Source organism: Pongo abelii, chromosome 18, assembly GCF_028885655.2.
Source record: "Pongo abelii isolate AG06213 chromosome 18, NHGRI_mPonAbe1-v2.0_pri, whole genome shotgun sequence".
Taxonomy (NCBI): domain Eukaryota; kingdom Metazoa; phylum Chordata; class Mammalia; order Primates; family Hominidae; genus Pongo; species Pongo abelii.
In genome coordinates this window covers 32,594,025-32,611,865 of record NC_072003.2, presented here as the reverse complement: position 1 = coordinate 32,611,865, position 17,841 = coordinate 32,594,025, and the positions used below count along the sequence as shown (strand labels likewise).

The 17,841-nt window shown below is 50.6% G+C and overlaps 1 protein-coding gene and 1 non-coding gene across 3 annotated transcripts; one reads left to right on the top strand and one right to left on the bottom strand.

Moving 5' to 3' along the window:
- Positions 1 to 695: 695 nt before the first annotated feature.
- On the top strand, positions 696 to 830 carry LOC112129472 (small nucleolar RNA SNORA42/SNORA80 family). Its single transcript, XR_002911872.1, has one exon. It is a non-coding gene; the product is annotated as a small nucleolar RNA SNORA42/SNORA80 family (small nucleolar RNA).
- A 1,031-nt stretch (positions 831 to 1,861) lies between these two features.
- On the bottom strand, positions 1,862 to 17,182 carry ZNF771 (zinc finger protein 771). Of its 2 annotated transcripts, XM_009250638.3 has the most exons (4): positions 17,095 to 17,182; positions 13,081 to 13,503; positions 12,267 to 12,416; positions 1,862 to 2,903 (listed from the first exon to the last, which is right to left on the bottom strand). In XM_009250638.3, exons 3-4 carry the CDS (start codon positions 12,405 to 12,407, stop codon positions 2,091 to 2,093), a joined length of 954 nt encoding a protein of 317 aa, XP_009248913.1. In that variant the 5' UTR covers positions 12,408 to 12,416; positions 13,081 to 13,503; positions 17,095 to 17,182; the 3' UTR covers positions 1,862 to 2,090. The 2 variants fall into 2 exon arrangements, with proteins under 2 accessions (XP_009248913.1, XP_002826380.1); XM_002826334.5 differs by lacking the exons at positions 13,081 to 13,503; positions 17,095 to 17,182 and adding an exon at positions 12,782 to 13,003.
- Between the last annotated feature and the right edge of the window lie 659 nt (positions 17,183 to 17,841).

Below are 17,841 nucleotides of genomic sequence, written 5' to 3'. Positions count from 1 at the left end.
AAACCCCAGCTTCACCTTCAAGACCCAACTTAAACATCACCTCTGAGAAGAGCCTGTCTTCCTCCATCATAGCACCAGTTGACACTGGACTGCAAGTGCCTATTTACTTGTCTCTGCCATTCATTGGCTGTGGCAAAAATGGACAGAAAAGATTTACCTAGCCAGGCATGGTGGCTCATGCCTAATCTCAGCACTTCGGGAGGCAGAGGTGGAAGGATTGCTTGAGGCTAGGATATGGAGACCAGCCTGGGCACCATAGCGAGACCCTGTCTCTACAAAATAAATAAATTTATTTTCATTTTTTATTACTATTTTTTTTGACAGAGTCTCACTCTTGTCGCCCAGGCTGGAGTGCAATGGTGTGATCTCAGCTTACTGCAACCTCCACCTCCCATGTTCAAGCAATTCTCCTGCCTCAGCCTCCCAAGTAGCTGGGATTACAGGTGTCTGCCACCACACCCAGCTGATGTTTTTGGTTTTTGTTTATTTGAGATGGAGTCTCACTCTGTCTCAGCCTTCCGAGTAGCTGGGATTACAGGCTAATTTTTGCATTTTTAGTAGCCTGTTTAGTAGCCATGTTGGCCAGGCTGGTCTCAAACTCCTGACCTCAGGTGATCCACCCGCCTCAGCCTCCCAAACTGTTGGGATTACAGGTGTGAGCCACCTTGCCCAGCCCAAAATAAATTTAAAATAACGCATGGGTTTGGATTTATGATGGGCCAGATTCCCTAGGCCTCCCATAGTACCCCATGCCAGAGCAAACTGTAGCCCCAACCATTGCCTGGCCTGTATGCCTGTAGGCTGCTGGCACGGAAGTGGGTTGCACAGTAGAAAACAAGAAAAAATAAATTTTTATAACTTTGGAATTTTAAATTTGTATTTATTTTTGAGACAGTCTCACTCTGTCGCCCAGCCTGGAGTGCAGTGCCACAACAGTAGCTCACTGCAGCCTCAACCTCCTGTGCTCAAGTGATCCTCCCATCTCAGCCTCCTCATTTGCTGTGACAACAAGTGTGCCTCACCATGCCCAGCTTTTTTTTTTTTTTTTTTTTTTTAATAGATGGGGGGTCTCACTTTGTTCTCCAGGCTGATCTCAAACTCTTGACTTCAAGGGATCCTTCTGCCTCTGCTTCCCAAAGGGCTGGAGATTACAGGCATGAGCTGCTAGGTCCAATCGCTTTGAGATTTTTTTGGTTTGGTTTGATTTGTTGTTTTTTACTTGTTTGTTTGAGGCAGTCTTCCTCTGTTGCCCAGGCCGGAGTGCAATGGCACTATCTCGGTTCATTGCAACCTCTGTCTCCCAGGTTCAAGTGATTCTCATGCCTCAGCACCCCCAGTAGCTGGGATTACAGGCGCCCAACTCAGTTAATTTTTGTATTTTTAGTAGAGACCGGGTTTCACCATGTTGGCCAGGTTGGTCTCGAACTCCTAACCTCAAGTGATCTGCTAGCCTCACCCTCCCAAAGTGCTGGGATTACAGGCGTGAGTCACTGCGCGCCGGGCTGGGTAAGCTTACATAACAAAGCAGTTAAAACCTTTAACGTAGTGTTAACAGTTTTCTCTCCTTCACTAGACTGAGATCTGAGGGTCGTGCCTTGCTCACTGGAGCTCTGCCGAATGCAGTGCGTGTCTGATCTTGAACATAGTATATTTATGGCCCCTTTCAGATTTAAGGTTATCAGGACGTAACCAAGGGCCAAGTGTGCGATCACCTCCTACCCCCAACACAAACCGAGGTGCCGGGAACCCCTTTTAGGTTTACATCCCCATTTGGTTCCTTGACAACTCACTTGGCACCTGAGCCTGGGGAACCCCAACTTTCTTCCTCTCCCACCCACCTCACTCACAGGCACGGGTGGGGTGAGGATATAATACTTTATTCACTAACACGGGCCGAGGGAATGTAGTGATGTGGGGTGGGCACTGTTTCCAGGGACCCCGGCAGGGGATTCTCCCTGTCTCCCAGTTCCAGGGCAGCCGGGCCTGCCGTCCCCTCAATTTCCCAGACCCGGAGGCCGGGGCGCAGGAGGAGCCTGGGTTAGTGCAGCCAGGTCGAAGCCCCAGCGCGCCCCTCCGCAGCCCTGCGGGACTCAGCTGCCCTCGCACTCCGGGCAGCGCTCGGTGGCAGTGGCGGCCGTGGCGCCAGGGGGCAGCTTGAAGTCCCTGCCGCAGCCGGCGCAGATATACAGGCGGCGCCGCATGTGCGCGCGTCGGTGGCGGATGAAGTGCGAGCTTAGGCGGAAGCGGCGGCCGCACTCGGCGCAGGGGTAGGGCCGTTCGCCTGTGTGCGTGCGCGCGTGCTCCGCCAGGTTGGAGCGGTGGCCGAAGCGACGGCCACACACAGCGCAGCGGTGCGGCTTCTCGCCCGTGTGCACGCGCCGGTGCTTGGCCAGCGCCGAGCTCTGAGCGAAGCGCGTGCCGCAGTCGGCGCAAGCGTAGGGCCGCTCGCCCGTGTGCGTGCGTCGGTGGCGCGCCAGGCACGAGCTGCCGCCAAAAGCGCGTCCGCAGTCCGGGCACGCGTACGGCTTCTCGCCCGTGTGCACGCGCAGGTGCTGTGCGTAGTTGGAGCTCTGCGCGAAGCGGCGGCCGCAGTGCGCGCATGCGTACGGCTTCTCGCCCGTGTGCCGCCGCCGGTGCTGCCGCAGGTTCGAGGCGGCCGAGAAGCGCTTGTCGCACTCGGGGCACTCGTAGGGCCGCTCGCCTGTGTGCGTGCGGCCGTGTTTGGTCAGCGCCGACTTCTGCGAGAAGCGCCGCCCGCACTCGGTGCACGCGAAGGGCCGTTCGCCCGTGTGCGTGCGCGCGTGCTTGGCCAGCGTGGAGCGGCGCGCGAAGGCGCGGCCGCAGTCGGGGCACGCGTGGGGACGCGCCGGGTCGGCGGACGGCGCGGGCGCCTCGCCCGGGACCTGCGGGGAGAGGGGGATAGGTCAGCCTTTAGCGGCAGGCCCCGGAGCCAGAGACCTGGGTCTCCACAGGCTGCTCCCTCTGTGAGCCTCAGTTCCCCATCTATGAAATAGGAAAGGCCACGGTGCTGCCTCGCAGGATGGTGTGCGCATCCAGTGAGATAATGCGCGTAACGCACACATCACAAAGCCCAGTGGCGTTCTAGCTATTTTTATTAATTCAACCAATATTTACTGAGGGCATGCAGTGTCCTAGACTGTTCTAGGCACGGGGATTCTGCATTAAATAAAAAGCATTAAAAAATTCCTGCTTTCAGGAATAATGGATAAGGAATGCTAGTACTGGGGATGCTACAGATTTAAACAGGGTTGTCAAGACACTTTACCGATATGATAACATGAGCAAAGACTTAAAGGAGGTGACAGAGCAGGCTACATGGATAGCCCTCTGAGGAGCACTGCAGAGGGAACGGCTAGGTGCAGAGGCGGGAGTTGCCTGCTGTTCCAGAAATGGCAAGAAAAATTGGTTAAAGCAGAATGCATGATGGGGGGAGTCACGGATGTAGTGGTGGAGGAGATCTCTTGGCATATAGGGCCTTGTATTTGTTATATTTGGCTTTTTTTTTTTTTTTTTTTTAAGAGACAGGGTCTTGCTGTGGCCCAGGCTTGGTCCTGAACCTCCTGGCTCAAGCAGTTCCTCCTGACTCAGCCTTCTGAGTAGCTGGAGTTACAGGCACATACCACTGTGCCTGGCTCTGGCTTTTAATATAAAGGAGACAGAGAACTGTAAGAGGAGATGTCAGAGGACTTTGAGCAGGGAAGTGACCATATCCTACACATTTAAAAAGGCTCCCTCAGGCTACTGGGGTTGAAAACCAAATGAAGGAGTTGGAGAGAACAGAAGCCCAGTGAGGAGGCCACTACAGCCACCTGGCAAGAGAAGATAGTGGCTCATACCCAGGTGACAGAAGTGGACGGTGGATGGTGGAGGTGGTGAGAAGTGATTGGCTTCTGGATCTATTTGCAGTGTGAGACAATAGATTTAATAAGAGATTAGATATGAGGTGTGAAGAAAAAGAGATCAAAATGACTTCAAGGTTTTTGAGCTTAGCAGCTGCAAAAGTGGAGTTGCCATTTACAGAGATGAGGATGGTGGGAGGAGCAAGTTGAGAGGGGAGATCTGTTTTGGATGCTGTCATGGCTTCTTGACATATCTGGAGCTCAGAAGCGAGGCCTAGACTGGAGATGTTAATTGAGAAGCTGTCAACCTATAGATGGTTTATAAAGCCTTGAGAATGAGTGGATGAGACCATCCAGGGGATGGGCAGAGAGAACCTAGGGCAGCAAGACGGGGAGAAGCCAGGGAGGGAGGAGAGCAGGAGAGGGGCATCCTGGAAGCCAGGCCAGGACCAAGTCCAGGCTCTTAATCAGCTTTGAATAGCAAACACCTATCATTTTTTAAGCAGTGAAGAAAAAGGCAAGGGTAAAAGCCAAATGTTATTCTGAGGTCTGAAATGAAAAAAATCTGAAAATTAGCCAGTTTCACAAGCTCTGGCCTTCTAGAGATAAAAATCAGAAAAAGGAAAGAAATGCCTTCTAAGAGGCACATGAAGGGAAAACATTCTGGACTAACAGTGAAGAGTATTGAGGGCATATTGCTCCCTTCTTAGAAAAGAGAACGCTCAAAACCGCAGCAAAACTGATGTCGAGTATCTACTATGGCCAAGCAATTAATTCATGACCAAATGAAGTGCCTGGGGCATATTAAGGACAAGACAGTGTCAGCTTCTCCCATATTCGATCTCCACGAGGTAATTATCATCATCCCCATTTTACAGATGGGAAACAGGTTAAGAGAGAGGGACAGCAAGGCCAGGTGCAGTGGCTCACGCCTGTAATACCACCACTTTGGGAGGCCGAGGCAGGTGGATCATGAGGTCAGGAGTTCGAGCCCAGCCTGGCCAAGATGTTGAAACCCCATCTCTACTAAAAATACAAAAATTAGCTGGGTGTGGTGGCGGACGCCTGTAATCCCAGCTACTTGGGAGGCTAAGGCAGGGAACTGCTTGAACCCGGGAGGTGGAGGTTGCAGTGAGCCGAGATTGCGCCACTGCCTCCAGCCTGGGTGACAGGGTGACAGGGTGAGACTCCGTCTCAAAAAAAAAAAAAAAAAAAGAGGGTGACAGCAGAAAATAGTAGGGCCTTCTCTTTCTGAAGCTACAGGAGGGCAACTTCAAGGCCTTCAAGATAGTTTGTCAAAAGGTAGTGGCTTTGTGGTAACCAACTCAGAAATTAGAAAACAAGCCAGGCATGGTGGTTCACGCCTGTAATCCCAGCACTTTGGGAGACCGAGGTGGGTGGATCACTTGAGGTCAGGAGTTCAAGACCAGCCTGGCCAACATGGTGAAACCCTGTCTCTACTAAAAATACAAAAATCAGCCGAATGTGGTGGCTCATGCCTGTAATCCCAGCTACTCAGGAGGCTGAGGCAGGAGAATCACTTGAACCCGGGAGGCAGAGGTTGCAGTGAGCTGAGATCATGCCACTGCACTCCAGCCTGGGGAACAGAGTGAGATTCCATCTCAAAAAAAAAAAAAAGAGGCCGGGCGCAGTGGCTCACGCCTGTAATCCCAGCACTTTGGGAGGCCGAGGCGGGCAGATCACGAGGTCAGGAGATCGAGACCATCCTGGCTAACATGGTGAAACCCCATCTCTACTAAAAAAATACAAAAAATTAGCCAGGCGTGGTGGCGGGTGCCTGTAGTCCCAGCTACGAGGGAGGCTGAGGCAGGAGAATGGCATGAACCCGGGAGGCGGAGCTTGCAGTGAGCGGAGATACGCCACTGCACTCCAGCCTGGGCGACAGAGCGAGACTCCGTCGAAAAAAAAAATTAGAAAACAGGGCAATTTGGAAAATTAGTGACCAAGAGAAATCTGGTTTAAATAGTATCTATACTGATAACAATAGCAACAATCAATAACAAAGTATTAAGCTTTGACAACACTATGTATGTTATTGTATTAAATCCTCCTGTCACCCGCCTTGAGCTGGGTGTTCTCTCTTTTGATAGCTGAGAAAGCTGAGGGTGAGGGCGATGAAATTCACATGGCCAGTGGGAGCCAGGATGGACTCAGGGTGCCCATGAGACCATGCCGTCGTTCAGGCTACACTGTTCTGAACTCACGTGACCAAGATGTGACAGAGGCTGGATTCCACGTCCCTGGCACACTCCAAGAGGGATTCAAGGTTAAAATACAACTTGATACTTTAAATGGAGACACTCCCCACAGTACGTTTGGCACCATCTGAATTCAAGGTCATATTTTCCAGTCTTGCCCTGGTTTTGAAATCTGTTGGTTTATTTCAATACATCAGCCACTGTGGAGAGAACTTGTCTCATCAGATCTACATTTTTCTGGCCCGTTTTTCCTTGGCACCCTCTTTCAGGTGACTTTGGACAGCCTGAGGGCTTCCTCATGCTGAGTTCACTGACTTCTGAAAAAGAAATTCTCCATACAAGCGCTGCTGATGTCTCCAGCCCAGGAGAAGGGGCCTTGGATGCCCGAGGAAAAATCTTGGTAAGAGGAGCTGAATCCAGCTCATTAAGATCCTCCTCTGCCCCAGTGTCCCAAGAAAGGCTAGGTGGGCTAAGTGAGATCAAATTCCCAGTATGAGGCCGGTGCAGTGACTCACACCTGTAATCTCAGCACTTTGGGAGGCCAAGGAAGGAGGATTACTTGAGGCCAGGAGTTGGACACCAGCCTGAGCAACACAGTTAGACCTCGTCTCTACAAAAAGTGAAAAATTAGCCAGGTGTGGTGGGGTGCACTTGTAGTCCCAACAACTTGGTAGGCTGAGGAAGGAGGATCACTTGAGCCCAAGAGTTCAAGGCTGCAGTGAGCTACAATCACGTGCCACTGCACTCCAGCCTGGGTGACAAAGCAAGATCGTGTCTCTAAAAAAAGAAAAAAAACCCAAAATTTCCCAGCATGAGGTATGAGGTGGTATGTGGGCAAATTTTTAAAAAGTCTCATTATAATTGTTACACATTTATTTTCACGAATATTAAAAAAACAAGATATCACATGAAACCCACAATTTCATCAGTACTATTGTTTAGATGAAGGTAAATTTATTTAACAAAACAATGTGAATCTATTTGAAGAAAAACATTAATAAATAATGTGAGTACAACATATGAGCAATACACGTGACTGAAACTTGGCAAATACCAGACTAGGTGATCATTAATGGCCCAAGCATGTCTTAAATTCTACAACTATTAGATTTAAAAATTAGAATAAATGGTATTTGCACTATAACAGGAGGCTACTGTGAACATACAATGTAGTGTAATAATATAATAATCCAGGTATTAGAAGTTAGTGATTTTTGTCTTCCTGCTTAAATGTTTTTTAACCAGAGCAAACATCCCAGTTTCTTCCTTAGCCATTACTTCTCTAATTAATAAAATAACTCCCACTTGTTGGGCACTCACCATGTGCCAGGAACTGTGCTAAGTGCTTTTTACCAGTACTCTCTTTCTAAATTCTCACCATGGCTTTGGTTAGGTACCTTAGCCCTGTTTTATATATAAGGAAATAAGACTCAGAAGTTAAGTGACTACACAAGGCTGTTCAGCTAATAAATGGCAGAGCCAGGGTTTGAACTGAAGTTACTCATTTTCTGGAACACCTATTCTGTTAACCATGATGCAATTCTTTTTTTATTCTCTCTCTCTTTTTTTTTTTTTTTTTTGAGAAAAGGTCTCACTGTGTTACCCAGGCTGGATGCAGTGGCATGATCACGGCTCACTGCAGCCTTAACTTCCCGGGCTTAAGCAATCCTCCTGACTCAGCCCCCCAAATAGCTGGCACTACAGGGGCGTGCCACCATACCCGGCTAATTTTTGTATTTCAGTAGAGATAGGGTTTTGCCATGTTGCCCAGGCTGGTCTCGAACTCCTGAGCTCAATCAATCCTCCTGCGTCAGCCTCCAAAAGTGCTGGGATTACAGACAAGAGCCATTGCGCCCAGCCTCCATGATGCAATTCTAATCTCACTAACTAGAGTTTGAGGCCACTTACACAGCTTGTCTCCCTCCCCTGGCCCGTTTTTGTGGTCACAGTCTTCCTTCTTTTTGGTACAAACTATTAAACACAACCAGTGTCCTCTAGTTCCTTGCTGGAGGATGTGTGGTCCAAAGACCAGCAACATCAACATCACTGGGAACTTTTTACAAATGCAGAATCTCAAATCCCACTCCAGATTTTACTGAATTAAAATCCTTATTTTAACAAGACCCCTGGGTGATCTGTATGCATGTTAAAAATTCAGAAACTGATCTAGAAGAGAAAAGAGCTACTCCTGGAGAAAGCAGGGAACAAAGGTGAAGAGGCTTTGCGGGCTGAGACCACAACGGGGGATGGGATAGGTGTCGAGGGGATGAAGCCAGAATGGCATGAGGTCAGATGGTAAAGAGCTTTGAATGCCAAGTTTAGGAGCTGAGACCTCACCCTGAGGAAAGCAGAAAACCACTCAAGGTTTCAAGCCAGGGAAAGATAGGTTTGGATGTGCATGGAGCCCTCTGAGAAAATCTTTCTAAAAGATAGATTGGGTTTTGATGGCAGAGGGAGAAGACTCCAGCCCCTGCATGCAGCGTAATTAAGGCCCTTCTGGACAGTGACTGGCCACAGGACTGGCAATAGCTAGGACTCGCTGAATGTCACCACTGGAAGGCGCTTTCGAGGTCACCATTTCATAGATGGAGAAATGAGGCTCAGGAAGGCCCACAGCAAGCTAACGATCGAGCACCCTTCTGGGCACGGTGCTAACAGTTCATGGGATGTGTGTGCGTAATCCTCAATTCCACCCATCTCCTCCAAATCTAGTCACCCTGATGACACTTCTCAGACTGGCATTCAGGGGTCTTACTCTATTACCCCATTTTACAGATGAGAAAGCCAAAGAAAAGCTGGTAAATGGTAGAGTTAGGACCGCTACATGATACCATTCACAATCTGGCCCTGTGTGCCTTTCATGACTAGTCATGCCAGATCTTCACTGCACATGCCCTTTGGCTCTAGCCGGGTTCCTAAATGGCCCCTTTTCCTCATCATTGCTGTTACTACCTTAGAGCAGGCCCTACCTGGCCTGGTCTCCCTGTAGCAGCCAATAATTCTTCTAAACAGAAAATCCAGTCATGTCCCTCCTCTGATTTTTTTTTTTTTTTTTTTTTTGAGATGGAATCTTGCTCTGTTGCCCAGGCTGGAGTGCAGTGGTGCAATCTCAGCTCACTGCGACCTCCGCCTCCCGGATTCAAGCGATTCTCCTGCCTCAGCCTCCCAAGTAGCTGGGATTGCAGGCAGGCGCCACCACACCCGGCTAATTTTTGTATTTTTAGTAGAGATGGGGTTTCACCATGTTGCCCAGGCTGGTCTCGAACTCCTGACCTCAAGTGATCTGCCTGCCTCAGCCTTCCAAAGTGCTGGGATTACAGGCATGAGTCACCACACCTGGCCTGTTTTTGTTTTTTGAGACAGGGTCTCTCTTTGTTGCCCAGGCTAGAGTACAGTGGTGCAGTCATGGCTCACTGCAGCCTTGAACTCCTGGGCTCATTCAGCCTCCAGAGTAGCTAGGACTACAGGCATGCCACCATGCCCAGCTAATTAAACTTTTTTTTTTTTTTTTTTTTTTTGTAGAGATGAGGTCTCCCTATGTTGCCCAGGGAGGAATCGAACTCTTGGGCTCAAGTGATCCTCCCACCTTGGCTTTCCAAAGTGCTAGGATTACAGGCGTGAGCCAGCACGCCTGGCTCTTCCCATGATTTAAGGCTTCTTATGGTGCCACAGAACCCAACACAGTACGTCCTGCCCTAGCTTGCAAGGCCCCTCTGTCCCCCAACTGCCTTTCCCGTCTCATTTCCTCTGAGTCTTTGCTTTTGCTGTTTCCTCCTCCTGGAATGCCCTTCCTCCTCCTCCACATGCCAAACCCCCGCAAAGCCTTCAAGGCCCAAGTCAAAAATCATCTCCTCTGGGAAGCCTTCCCCACTGCCTTGAGTCGTTTGCCTTCAGTCTTCTGTGCCTCCACATTCACTTCCCTGATCAACTCCAGTTCTCATGGTTCAGCCCAGGCCTTTGATAAAAATGAGTTGAGCCAGGCATGGTGGCTCACGCCTGTAATCCCAACACTTTGGGAGGCCGAGGCGAGCGGATCACAAGGTCAAGAGTTCGAGACCAGCCTGACCAGTATGGTGAAACCCCATCTCTACTAAAAATACAAAAATTAGCTGGGCATGGTAGTGCACACCTGTAATCCCAGCTGCTCAGGAGACTGAGGCAGGAGAATGGCATGAACCCGGGAGGTGGAGGTGCAGTGAACCAAGATTGCGCCACTGCACTCCAGCCTGGGCGACACAGTGAGACTCCGTCTCAAAAAAAAAAAAAAAAAAAAAAGTTGAAAAATCTTGAGAAGGATGACCTTGCCCAAGGTCCCGAGCTTTGGGGAGAAGAATAAATGTAACAGCAACTATTTCCGTGTTTATTTTGTGCCAGATACAGTTCTAACTCTGTGCATGTGTTGACTCATTCATTCTTCACAACTTCAAGATGCAGGTGCTGTTATAATTTCCCTTTTACAAATGAGGAAACTGAGGCATGAAGCGGTTAGGAAACTTGCCCAAGGTCACACAGCGGGTAAGTGATGGAGCTGGAAGTCCACCCTAAGCTCTGGAGCCTGTGTTTGTAACTTAGAGGCCAAAGGTGGAGATCAGGCAATCACAGGGCCAGAAGAGGCAGGCAGAGCTGGATAATGGGCCAAGGGGGCCCGCAACAAACACAACCAGATAGTTACTACACTATCTGGAGGCCTGAGGAGCTAGTCCCCTCCCCCAGCACCCACCAGGCCCACTAGAGGGCAGCAGAGCATTCTTTCCCTGGGAACTGGCTCCTGGGCAGGAAGAATCAGAGTCCCGGCCCCTGCAAGCTGGGTCCCTGGAGCCAAGCCCTCTGCTGGGACTCAGGGCTGCTCAGGCTGGGGGCAGACAGAGTCCTCTGGGGTTCTGAGAAGCGGAAACATATCTGGTGGCAGTTAGGGTCTCCAGGGGGGAAATTTAACTCATATTCTGATCTCAAAACCTTCAAATACCCTCAGAATAAAAGCCAGACTCCCTGTGTGTCCTACCAACCACCCCCACTCATCCACACTACAGCATGACCGAACCACCCACCCTCACTGCTGCAGTGCACTACTCACTCGTCTGAGCCTCTATAAGGGCCATTTCTGGCTGGATGCGGTGGCTCACACCTATAATCCCAGCACTTTGGGAGGCTGAGGTGGGAGGATCACCTGAACTCAGGAGTTTGGGACCAGTCTGGCCAACATGGCAAAACCCCAACTCTACTGAAAATACAAAAAATTAGCTGGGTGTGGTGGCGCATGCCTGTAATCCCAGCATCTTGGGAGGCTGAGGCAGGAGAACTACTTGAACCCGGGAGATGGAGGTTGCAGTGAGCCGAGATCACGCCACTGCACTCCAGCCTGGGCAACAGAGCGAAACTGTGTCTCAAAACAAAACAAAAAAAATTAGCCAGGTGTAGTGGTGCATGCCTGTAGTCCCACCTACTTGGGAGGCTGAGGTGGGAGGATCACCTGAGCCCAGGGAAGTCAAGGCTGCGGTGAGCTGTACTGCACTCCAGCTTGGGTGACTGAATGAGACCCTGTCTCAAACAATAACAACAATAATAATAAAAGAGCCATTTCCTCTGCTTGGGTCCATCACCCCACTTCCGACCCCAGACTCCTACTAGTCTCACGTAAGTCATCCTTTTACTAACTTTGAGACCTGTGGCAAGTTACCAAACTGCCCTGGGCCTCAGTCTCCTCATCTGTAAAATGGAATAAATGCTACCAACATCATAGAATCGAGGTGCTTAGAACACTGCCTGGCACATAGAAAATGCTAGGCAAGGGTTAGCTATTGTTACTGTTGCTGTTGAACTAACCTGGCCTTTCCCCAACCTCTAAATCTGAGTTAAGTTCCCACTTCTAGGCTTCATCATCCCCCTGTACCTGCAGCCATCACATGGGATTCTAACTGTGTGGTTACCCTTCAGTCTAACATCAAGCTCCATGGGGGATCCAAGGACGGAGTTTAATCTCCTGCACCCAGCAGGAAGCCTGGGACAGTAGGCGTGTCTTTTGTATGATGGAAGCCCAGACAGTGGGGCAGAAGGATGGGCCAATCCTGAGGTTTTAGATCTGAGATTCTGGGAAAAGTAGGGGCAAGATCCCTGGCTTCTATCTGAGGGAGGCTGGGCCTGGACCAGGTTTGGGGACAGTGGGCCCCAGTGTGTGTGTGACACATACCTCCTTGTTGTCCATGGGGATCTTGAGTTTCACCACCTCATACTTCTCCTCACCCTCATCCTCCTCACCCTTCACCAGCAGCACCATCTCCTCCTGCATCTCTTCCTCCTCCTCTTCCTCTGCCTGCTGTTCGCCAGGCATCTTGGTGTCCTGAGGCGGGGAGCTGGATCAGAAGCTCAGGACCCGCTCCCCCCCACCGTGGCCCTGGCCCAGCAAGGCGGTGCAGCCGTGGCTTCTCCCGCCCCTGCCCTGGTCTCCGAATCTGGTCCTCTCCCGTCCACCCTAGCCCGGCCCCACGCTCTGGCACAGCCCGGGGACCAGCTCCGAGGGCTCGCGTTCACCCCACTCATCCCGGCATTCAAGGCCTTGAACGGTTCGAATCTCCAGCCCCCGCAAGTCGCCACCATCCTTGAGCTGAGTCACTCCCCAGCGCCCGGGTCGGCGACCTGGAGCTCTGGGGCACGGGCTGGAGGCGGGATCGGGGCGGAAACCCCGGGGAGGGGGTGCGCACTCACCAGCCGAAGGTTCGGGGCTCGCGGTGCCCCAGGCCTGGGCGCCGGGCGGTTGGGCACTCAGCGAGGCCGCGGCTCCGGGGGCGGGGAGGGGGCGGGGCCGCAGGGACGGACGGTCATTGGTCCGAACATATAGCCCCACCCCCCTAGGGCGGAGCCCGAAGAACCCAGGCGTCCGGCCCAAACGGCTCGGAGAGGGCGGCGAGCTCAGACCTGGCGTCATCTGCAGTCCCCCAACTCCCAAGCACCTGGAACCTCCCCAGCCCGGCGTTCAAGGTCCTTGCCGCCGAGTTCCAACCTACCCTCGCGGCCCGTCTCCTGGGGCCGGCTTGGAGGTCTCCGCTGCGCCCAGTGCCTCTGCTCCGCCCGAAATAGGCCACGTGCGCTCCCGCCCCGGCCTGGGCCTCTCGCTGGCGCCCCGCCTGGAGGGCGGACCCTGTTGCCTCCTCACTTCTTCCATTCCCTCTTTATCTCCTCTGCCGTCTTTTCTCCTTTCTCGGCGTCGCCTATTCCGCTGGCCTCTGGGATATCTTGTTCCCTGAATACATCCTAACCAATTCAACATCCACCCAAGCTACCGCTGTCGCGTCATGCGTGGGGTGCTTACCATGCGCCAGCGCTGTTCAGCGTCTTACACGCCTGGTCTCATTTGATCCGCATAACGATGGGTCCTGATCCATTTTACAGATGAGCTCACTGAAGTTCAGGGAAGTAAACTGATTTGCCTAAGTTACACAATAAAGATGTCATAGCATCTCTGACAACCAGTAGCCTAGGTGAACAACAGCCCAAAGCTAAATCCAGTCCACAGGGGTACCTTAGGGTATTTTTACTTTTAAAAAATCGTTTCGGACGGGCACGGTGGCTCACGCCTGTAATCCCAGCACTTCAGGAGGCCGAGGCGGGCGGATCACGAGGTCAGGAGATAGTGACCATCCTGGCTAACACGGTGAAACCCCGTCTCTACTAAACAAAATACAAAAAATTAGCTGGGCGTGGTGGCGGGCGCCTGTAGTGCCAGCTACTCGGGAGGCTGAGGCAGGAGAATGGCGTGAACCCGGGAGGCGGAGCTTGCAGTGAGCCGAGATCGCGCCACTGCGCTCCAGCCTGGGCGACAGAGCGAGACTCCGTCTCAAAACAAAACAAAAAAAAAATCGTTTCAAAGCCGGGCGCGGTGGCTCATGCCTGTAATCCCAGCACTTTGGGAGGCGGAGGCCGGTGGATCCCTTGAGGTCAGGATTTCGAGACCAGCCTGACCAACATGGTGAAACCCCGTCTCTACTAAAAATACAAAAATTAGCCAAGCGTGGTGGTGCACGCCTGTAATCCCAGCTACTCGAGAAGCTGAGGCACGAGAATTGCTTGAACTCAAGAGGCAGTGGTTGCAGTGAGCCGAGATCATGCCATTGCTCTCCAGCCTAGGTAACAAGAGCGAAACTCCGTCTCAAGAAAAAAAAAAAAATTAAATTGGGATATTTCGTATAAAAATAGATTTTTTTTTAGTGGAATATACAAATGCCACTTCCTTTGAAAAATAGCCACTTCCCTTGAAAAAGCAGGTATCTAATTTTCCCATTTTATGAATGGGGCAACTAAGATTCAGAAATCATGAAGGAAAAGAGAAATAACATTCAGTAAGTGCTTACAAGTCCTATGTTGTTTCTTTACAACAGCCCTGTTGGGATCAATAATATCTCCATTGGACAAAAGAGGAAACGGAAGCTTAGAGAAGTTAAGTAATTTGCTCAAAGTCACACAGCTGGCAAGCAGCAGATTCAAAGCTTGTGCTCTTCTATTGCACCAAATTACCTCTCAGGAATGAAGTTATAAAATTGGCTCTTTCCCAGAGCTGGGAGAAAGGGTCAAATGCCTGGATACTCACACACAGGATCCCCAAAAGCCACTTTGCATTCATTCTCTGAGGTTTTTTTTTGTTTGTTTGTTTTTTGAGATGGAGTCTTGCTCTGTTGCCCAGGTTGGAGTGCAATGGCACAGTCGAGGCTCACTGCAACCTCCGCTTCCCAGGTTCAAGTGATTCTCCTGCCTCAGCCTCCCAAGTAGCTGGGATTACAAGCACACACCACCACACTCGGCTATTTTTGTATTTTTTGTAGAGACGGGGTTTCACCATGTTGGCCAGGCTGGTCTCAAACCCCCTGACCTCGTGATCCACCCACCTCGGCCTCCCAAAGTGCTGGAATTACAGGCTTGAGCCACCACGCCCAGCCTCTCTGGGTATTTATTGAGTCCTATATACCTGTCACCATTCTACGTATGGGAGATGTAGTAGTGAACAAAACATAAAAATATTGGCTCTTGTGGCACTACTAAGGGTGCAAAAAAATGTACACATGTAAAAAGGAAGGTAATATCAGATAATGATAGGTGCAACGAGAGAAATCTGACAAGATGATCCAACAGAGAGCGGCTATGGTAACAGGGGCTTTAATGCAGGCAGGGAAGGCATCTCAGGATACAATTTTTTTTTTTTTTTGAGATGGAGTCTCACTCTATCACCCAGGCTGGAGTGCAGTGGCACGATCTCGGCTCACTGCAACCTCCACCTCCCGGGTTCAAGGGATTCTCCTGCCTCAGCCTCCCGAGTAGCTGAGATTACAGGTGCGCGCCACCACACTCAGCTAATTTTTTTTTTTTTTTTTTTGAGGCAGAGTCTCACTCTGTCTCCCAGGCTGGAGTGCAGTGGCACAATCTCAGCTCACTGCAAGCTCTGCCTTCCGAGTTCACACCATTCACCTGCCTCAGCCTCCCAAGTAGCTGGGACTACAGGCACCCGCCACCACGACCAGCTAATTTTTTTTGTATTTTTAGTAAAGACAGGGTTTCACCGTGTTAGCCAGGCTGGTCTTGAACTCCTGACCTCAAGTGATCTGCCTGCCTTGGCCTCCCAAAGTGCTGGGATTACAGGCATGAGCCACCATTCCCAGCCTGGATACAATATTTTGTTCGTTTGTTTGAGACGGAGTCTCCAACTGTCACCCTGGCTGGTGGACAGTGGCGCCATCTTGGCTCGCTGCAACCTCCACCTCCCGGGTTCAATTCTCCTGCCTCAGCCTCCCGAGTAGCTAGGATTACAGGTGCCTGCCACCATGCCTGGCTAATTTTTTGTATTTTCAGTAGAGAAGGGGGTTTCACTGTGTGAGCCAGGCTGGTCTTGAACTCCTGTCCTCAAGTGATCCACCCGCTTCGGCCTCCCAAAGTGCTGGGATTATAGGCGTGAGCCACCGCGCCCGGCCTGGATACAATATTTGAGATGAACCTTGAATGATGAGAAAGGGTTAGCCATTTGAAAATCTGGAAGAAGAGTGTTTGAGACTGAACTGCAGAGGCCTTGAGGCAGAAGCTTGTGTGTTTGAGGAATAAGAAGAAGACTTGTGTTGCTGGATCTGAGCATCCAAGGGAGTGAACAAGGGGAAATGTAGCAGGGGAGATGGAGGAAAGGTAGGCAGAGGGTAAACTTGGCCAGAACCCAACCTCTAGCGAAAGTAAGGCATCTCGCTCTGATTAAGAGAGAATCAGTGAGGAGACTCAGCCAGGAGCCTGTCTCTGGCAGTGAAAGTCCCTACTGGAAGGAGCCTCCTGCTGTTTTAAACAGGAACTTGGAAAAAGAAGGTAAAGGGCTCCATCGATTTGCCCTGCAACCATGTACAGGTATCTACTTGCAATACGATCTAGTTCATGTTCTTGAGGATCTCATAGTCTAGTAAAGAAGTTTTTGGGCCATGCGCGGTGGTCACGCCTATAATCGCAGCACTTTGGGAGGCTGAGGCAGGTGGATCACCTGAGGTCAGGAGTTCGAGACCAGCCTGGCCAACACCCCGTCTCTACTAAAAATACAAAAATTAGCCGAGTGTGGTGGCGCATGTCTATAGTCCCAGCTACTTGGGAGGCTGAGGCAGGAGAATCGCTTAAACTCTGTCTCAAAAAAAAAAAAAAAGAAGTTTTTGAGGCCAGGAGCAAAGGCACATACCTGTAATACCAACAATTTGGGAGTCCGAAGCGGGTAGTCACTTGAGGTCAGGAGTTCAAGACCAGTCTGGCCAACATGGCGAAACCCTGTCTTTACTAAAAATACAAAAATTAGCTGGGCATGGTGGCACATGCCTGTAATCCCAGCTACTTGGGAGGCTGAGGCATGAGAATCACTTGAACCCAGGAGATGGAGGTTGCAGTAAGCTGATATCGCGCCACTGCACTCCAGCCTGGGCAACAGAGCAAGACCCTGTCTTAACAAAAAAAAAAAAAAAAAAAAAAGCAGCAGCAGCAGCAGCTTGTGGGCTGGGCGTGGTGGCTCTCACCTGTAATCCTAGCACCTTGGGAGGTTGAGGCAGGTGGATTGCTTGAGCTCAGGAGTTGGAGACAAGCCTGGGAAATGTGGTGAAACCCTGTCTCTACAAAAATCACCAAAAAAAGAAAATTAGCTGAGCATAATGGTGCACGTGCCTGTAGTCCCAGATACTTGTGTGGCTGAGGCAGGAGGAGCACTTGAACCTGGGAGGTCGAGGCTGCAGTGAGCCAATATTACATGCTGCACTCCAGCCTGGGTGATAAAGTGAGACTCTGTCTCAAAAAAAAAAAAAAAAAAGAAGCTTTTGATTTAAAATATATCTCTAAATATACAGTATGAGTGATATACGAAAAGGACAATAGGGTGTTCTGGCAGGAGAAGAGTGGGGTAAGTGAACAACTCTTTCAGGGGTATTAGGTATTTGGTGCTGGTCTCACTGAGAAGGTAACCGTGAAGGACCTTGAAAGATGAGTGGGTGTCAGGTGTGGTGATGCACACCTATGGTCCCAGCTACTTAGGAGGCTGAGGCAGGAGGACTGCTGGAGCCCAGGGGTTCAAGGCTATAGTGCACTATGTGCCTGTGAATAGCTACTGTATTCCAGCCTGGGCAATATAGTGAGACCTCATCTCTAAAAAAACAAACAAACAAAAACTAAAGATGAGTGGGACTTTGCCAGCTTGGCAAGGAGGCAGTAGTTTGTGGAAATATATATATATATTTTGAGACAGGGTCTCAATCTGTCCCCCAGGCTGGAGT

Excerpts from the sequence above, each read along its gene's own strand:
- ZNF771 (XM_009250638.3), bottom strand. The coding sequence starts at position 12,407 with ATGCCTGGCGAACAGCAGGCAGAGGAAGAGGAGGAGGAAGAGATGCAG. Across the intron at positions 2,904-12,266 it reads TCCCCATGGACAACAAGGAG|GTCCCGGGCGAGGCGCCCGC; the intron begins GTATGTGTCACA and ends CTCTCCCCGCAG.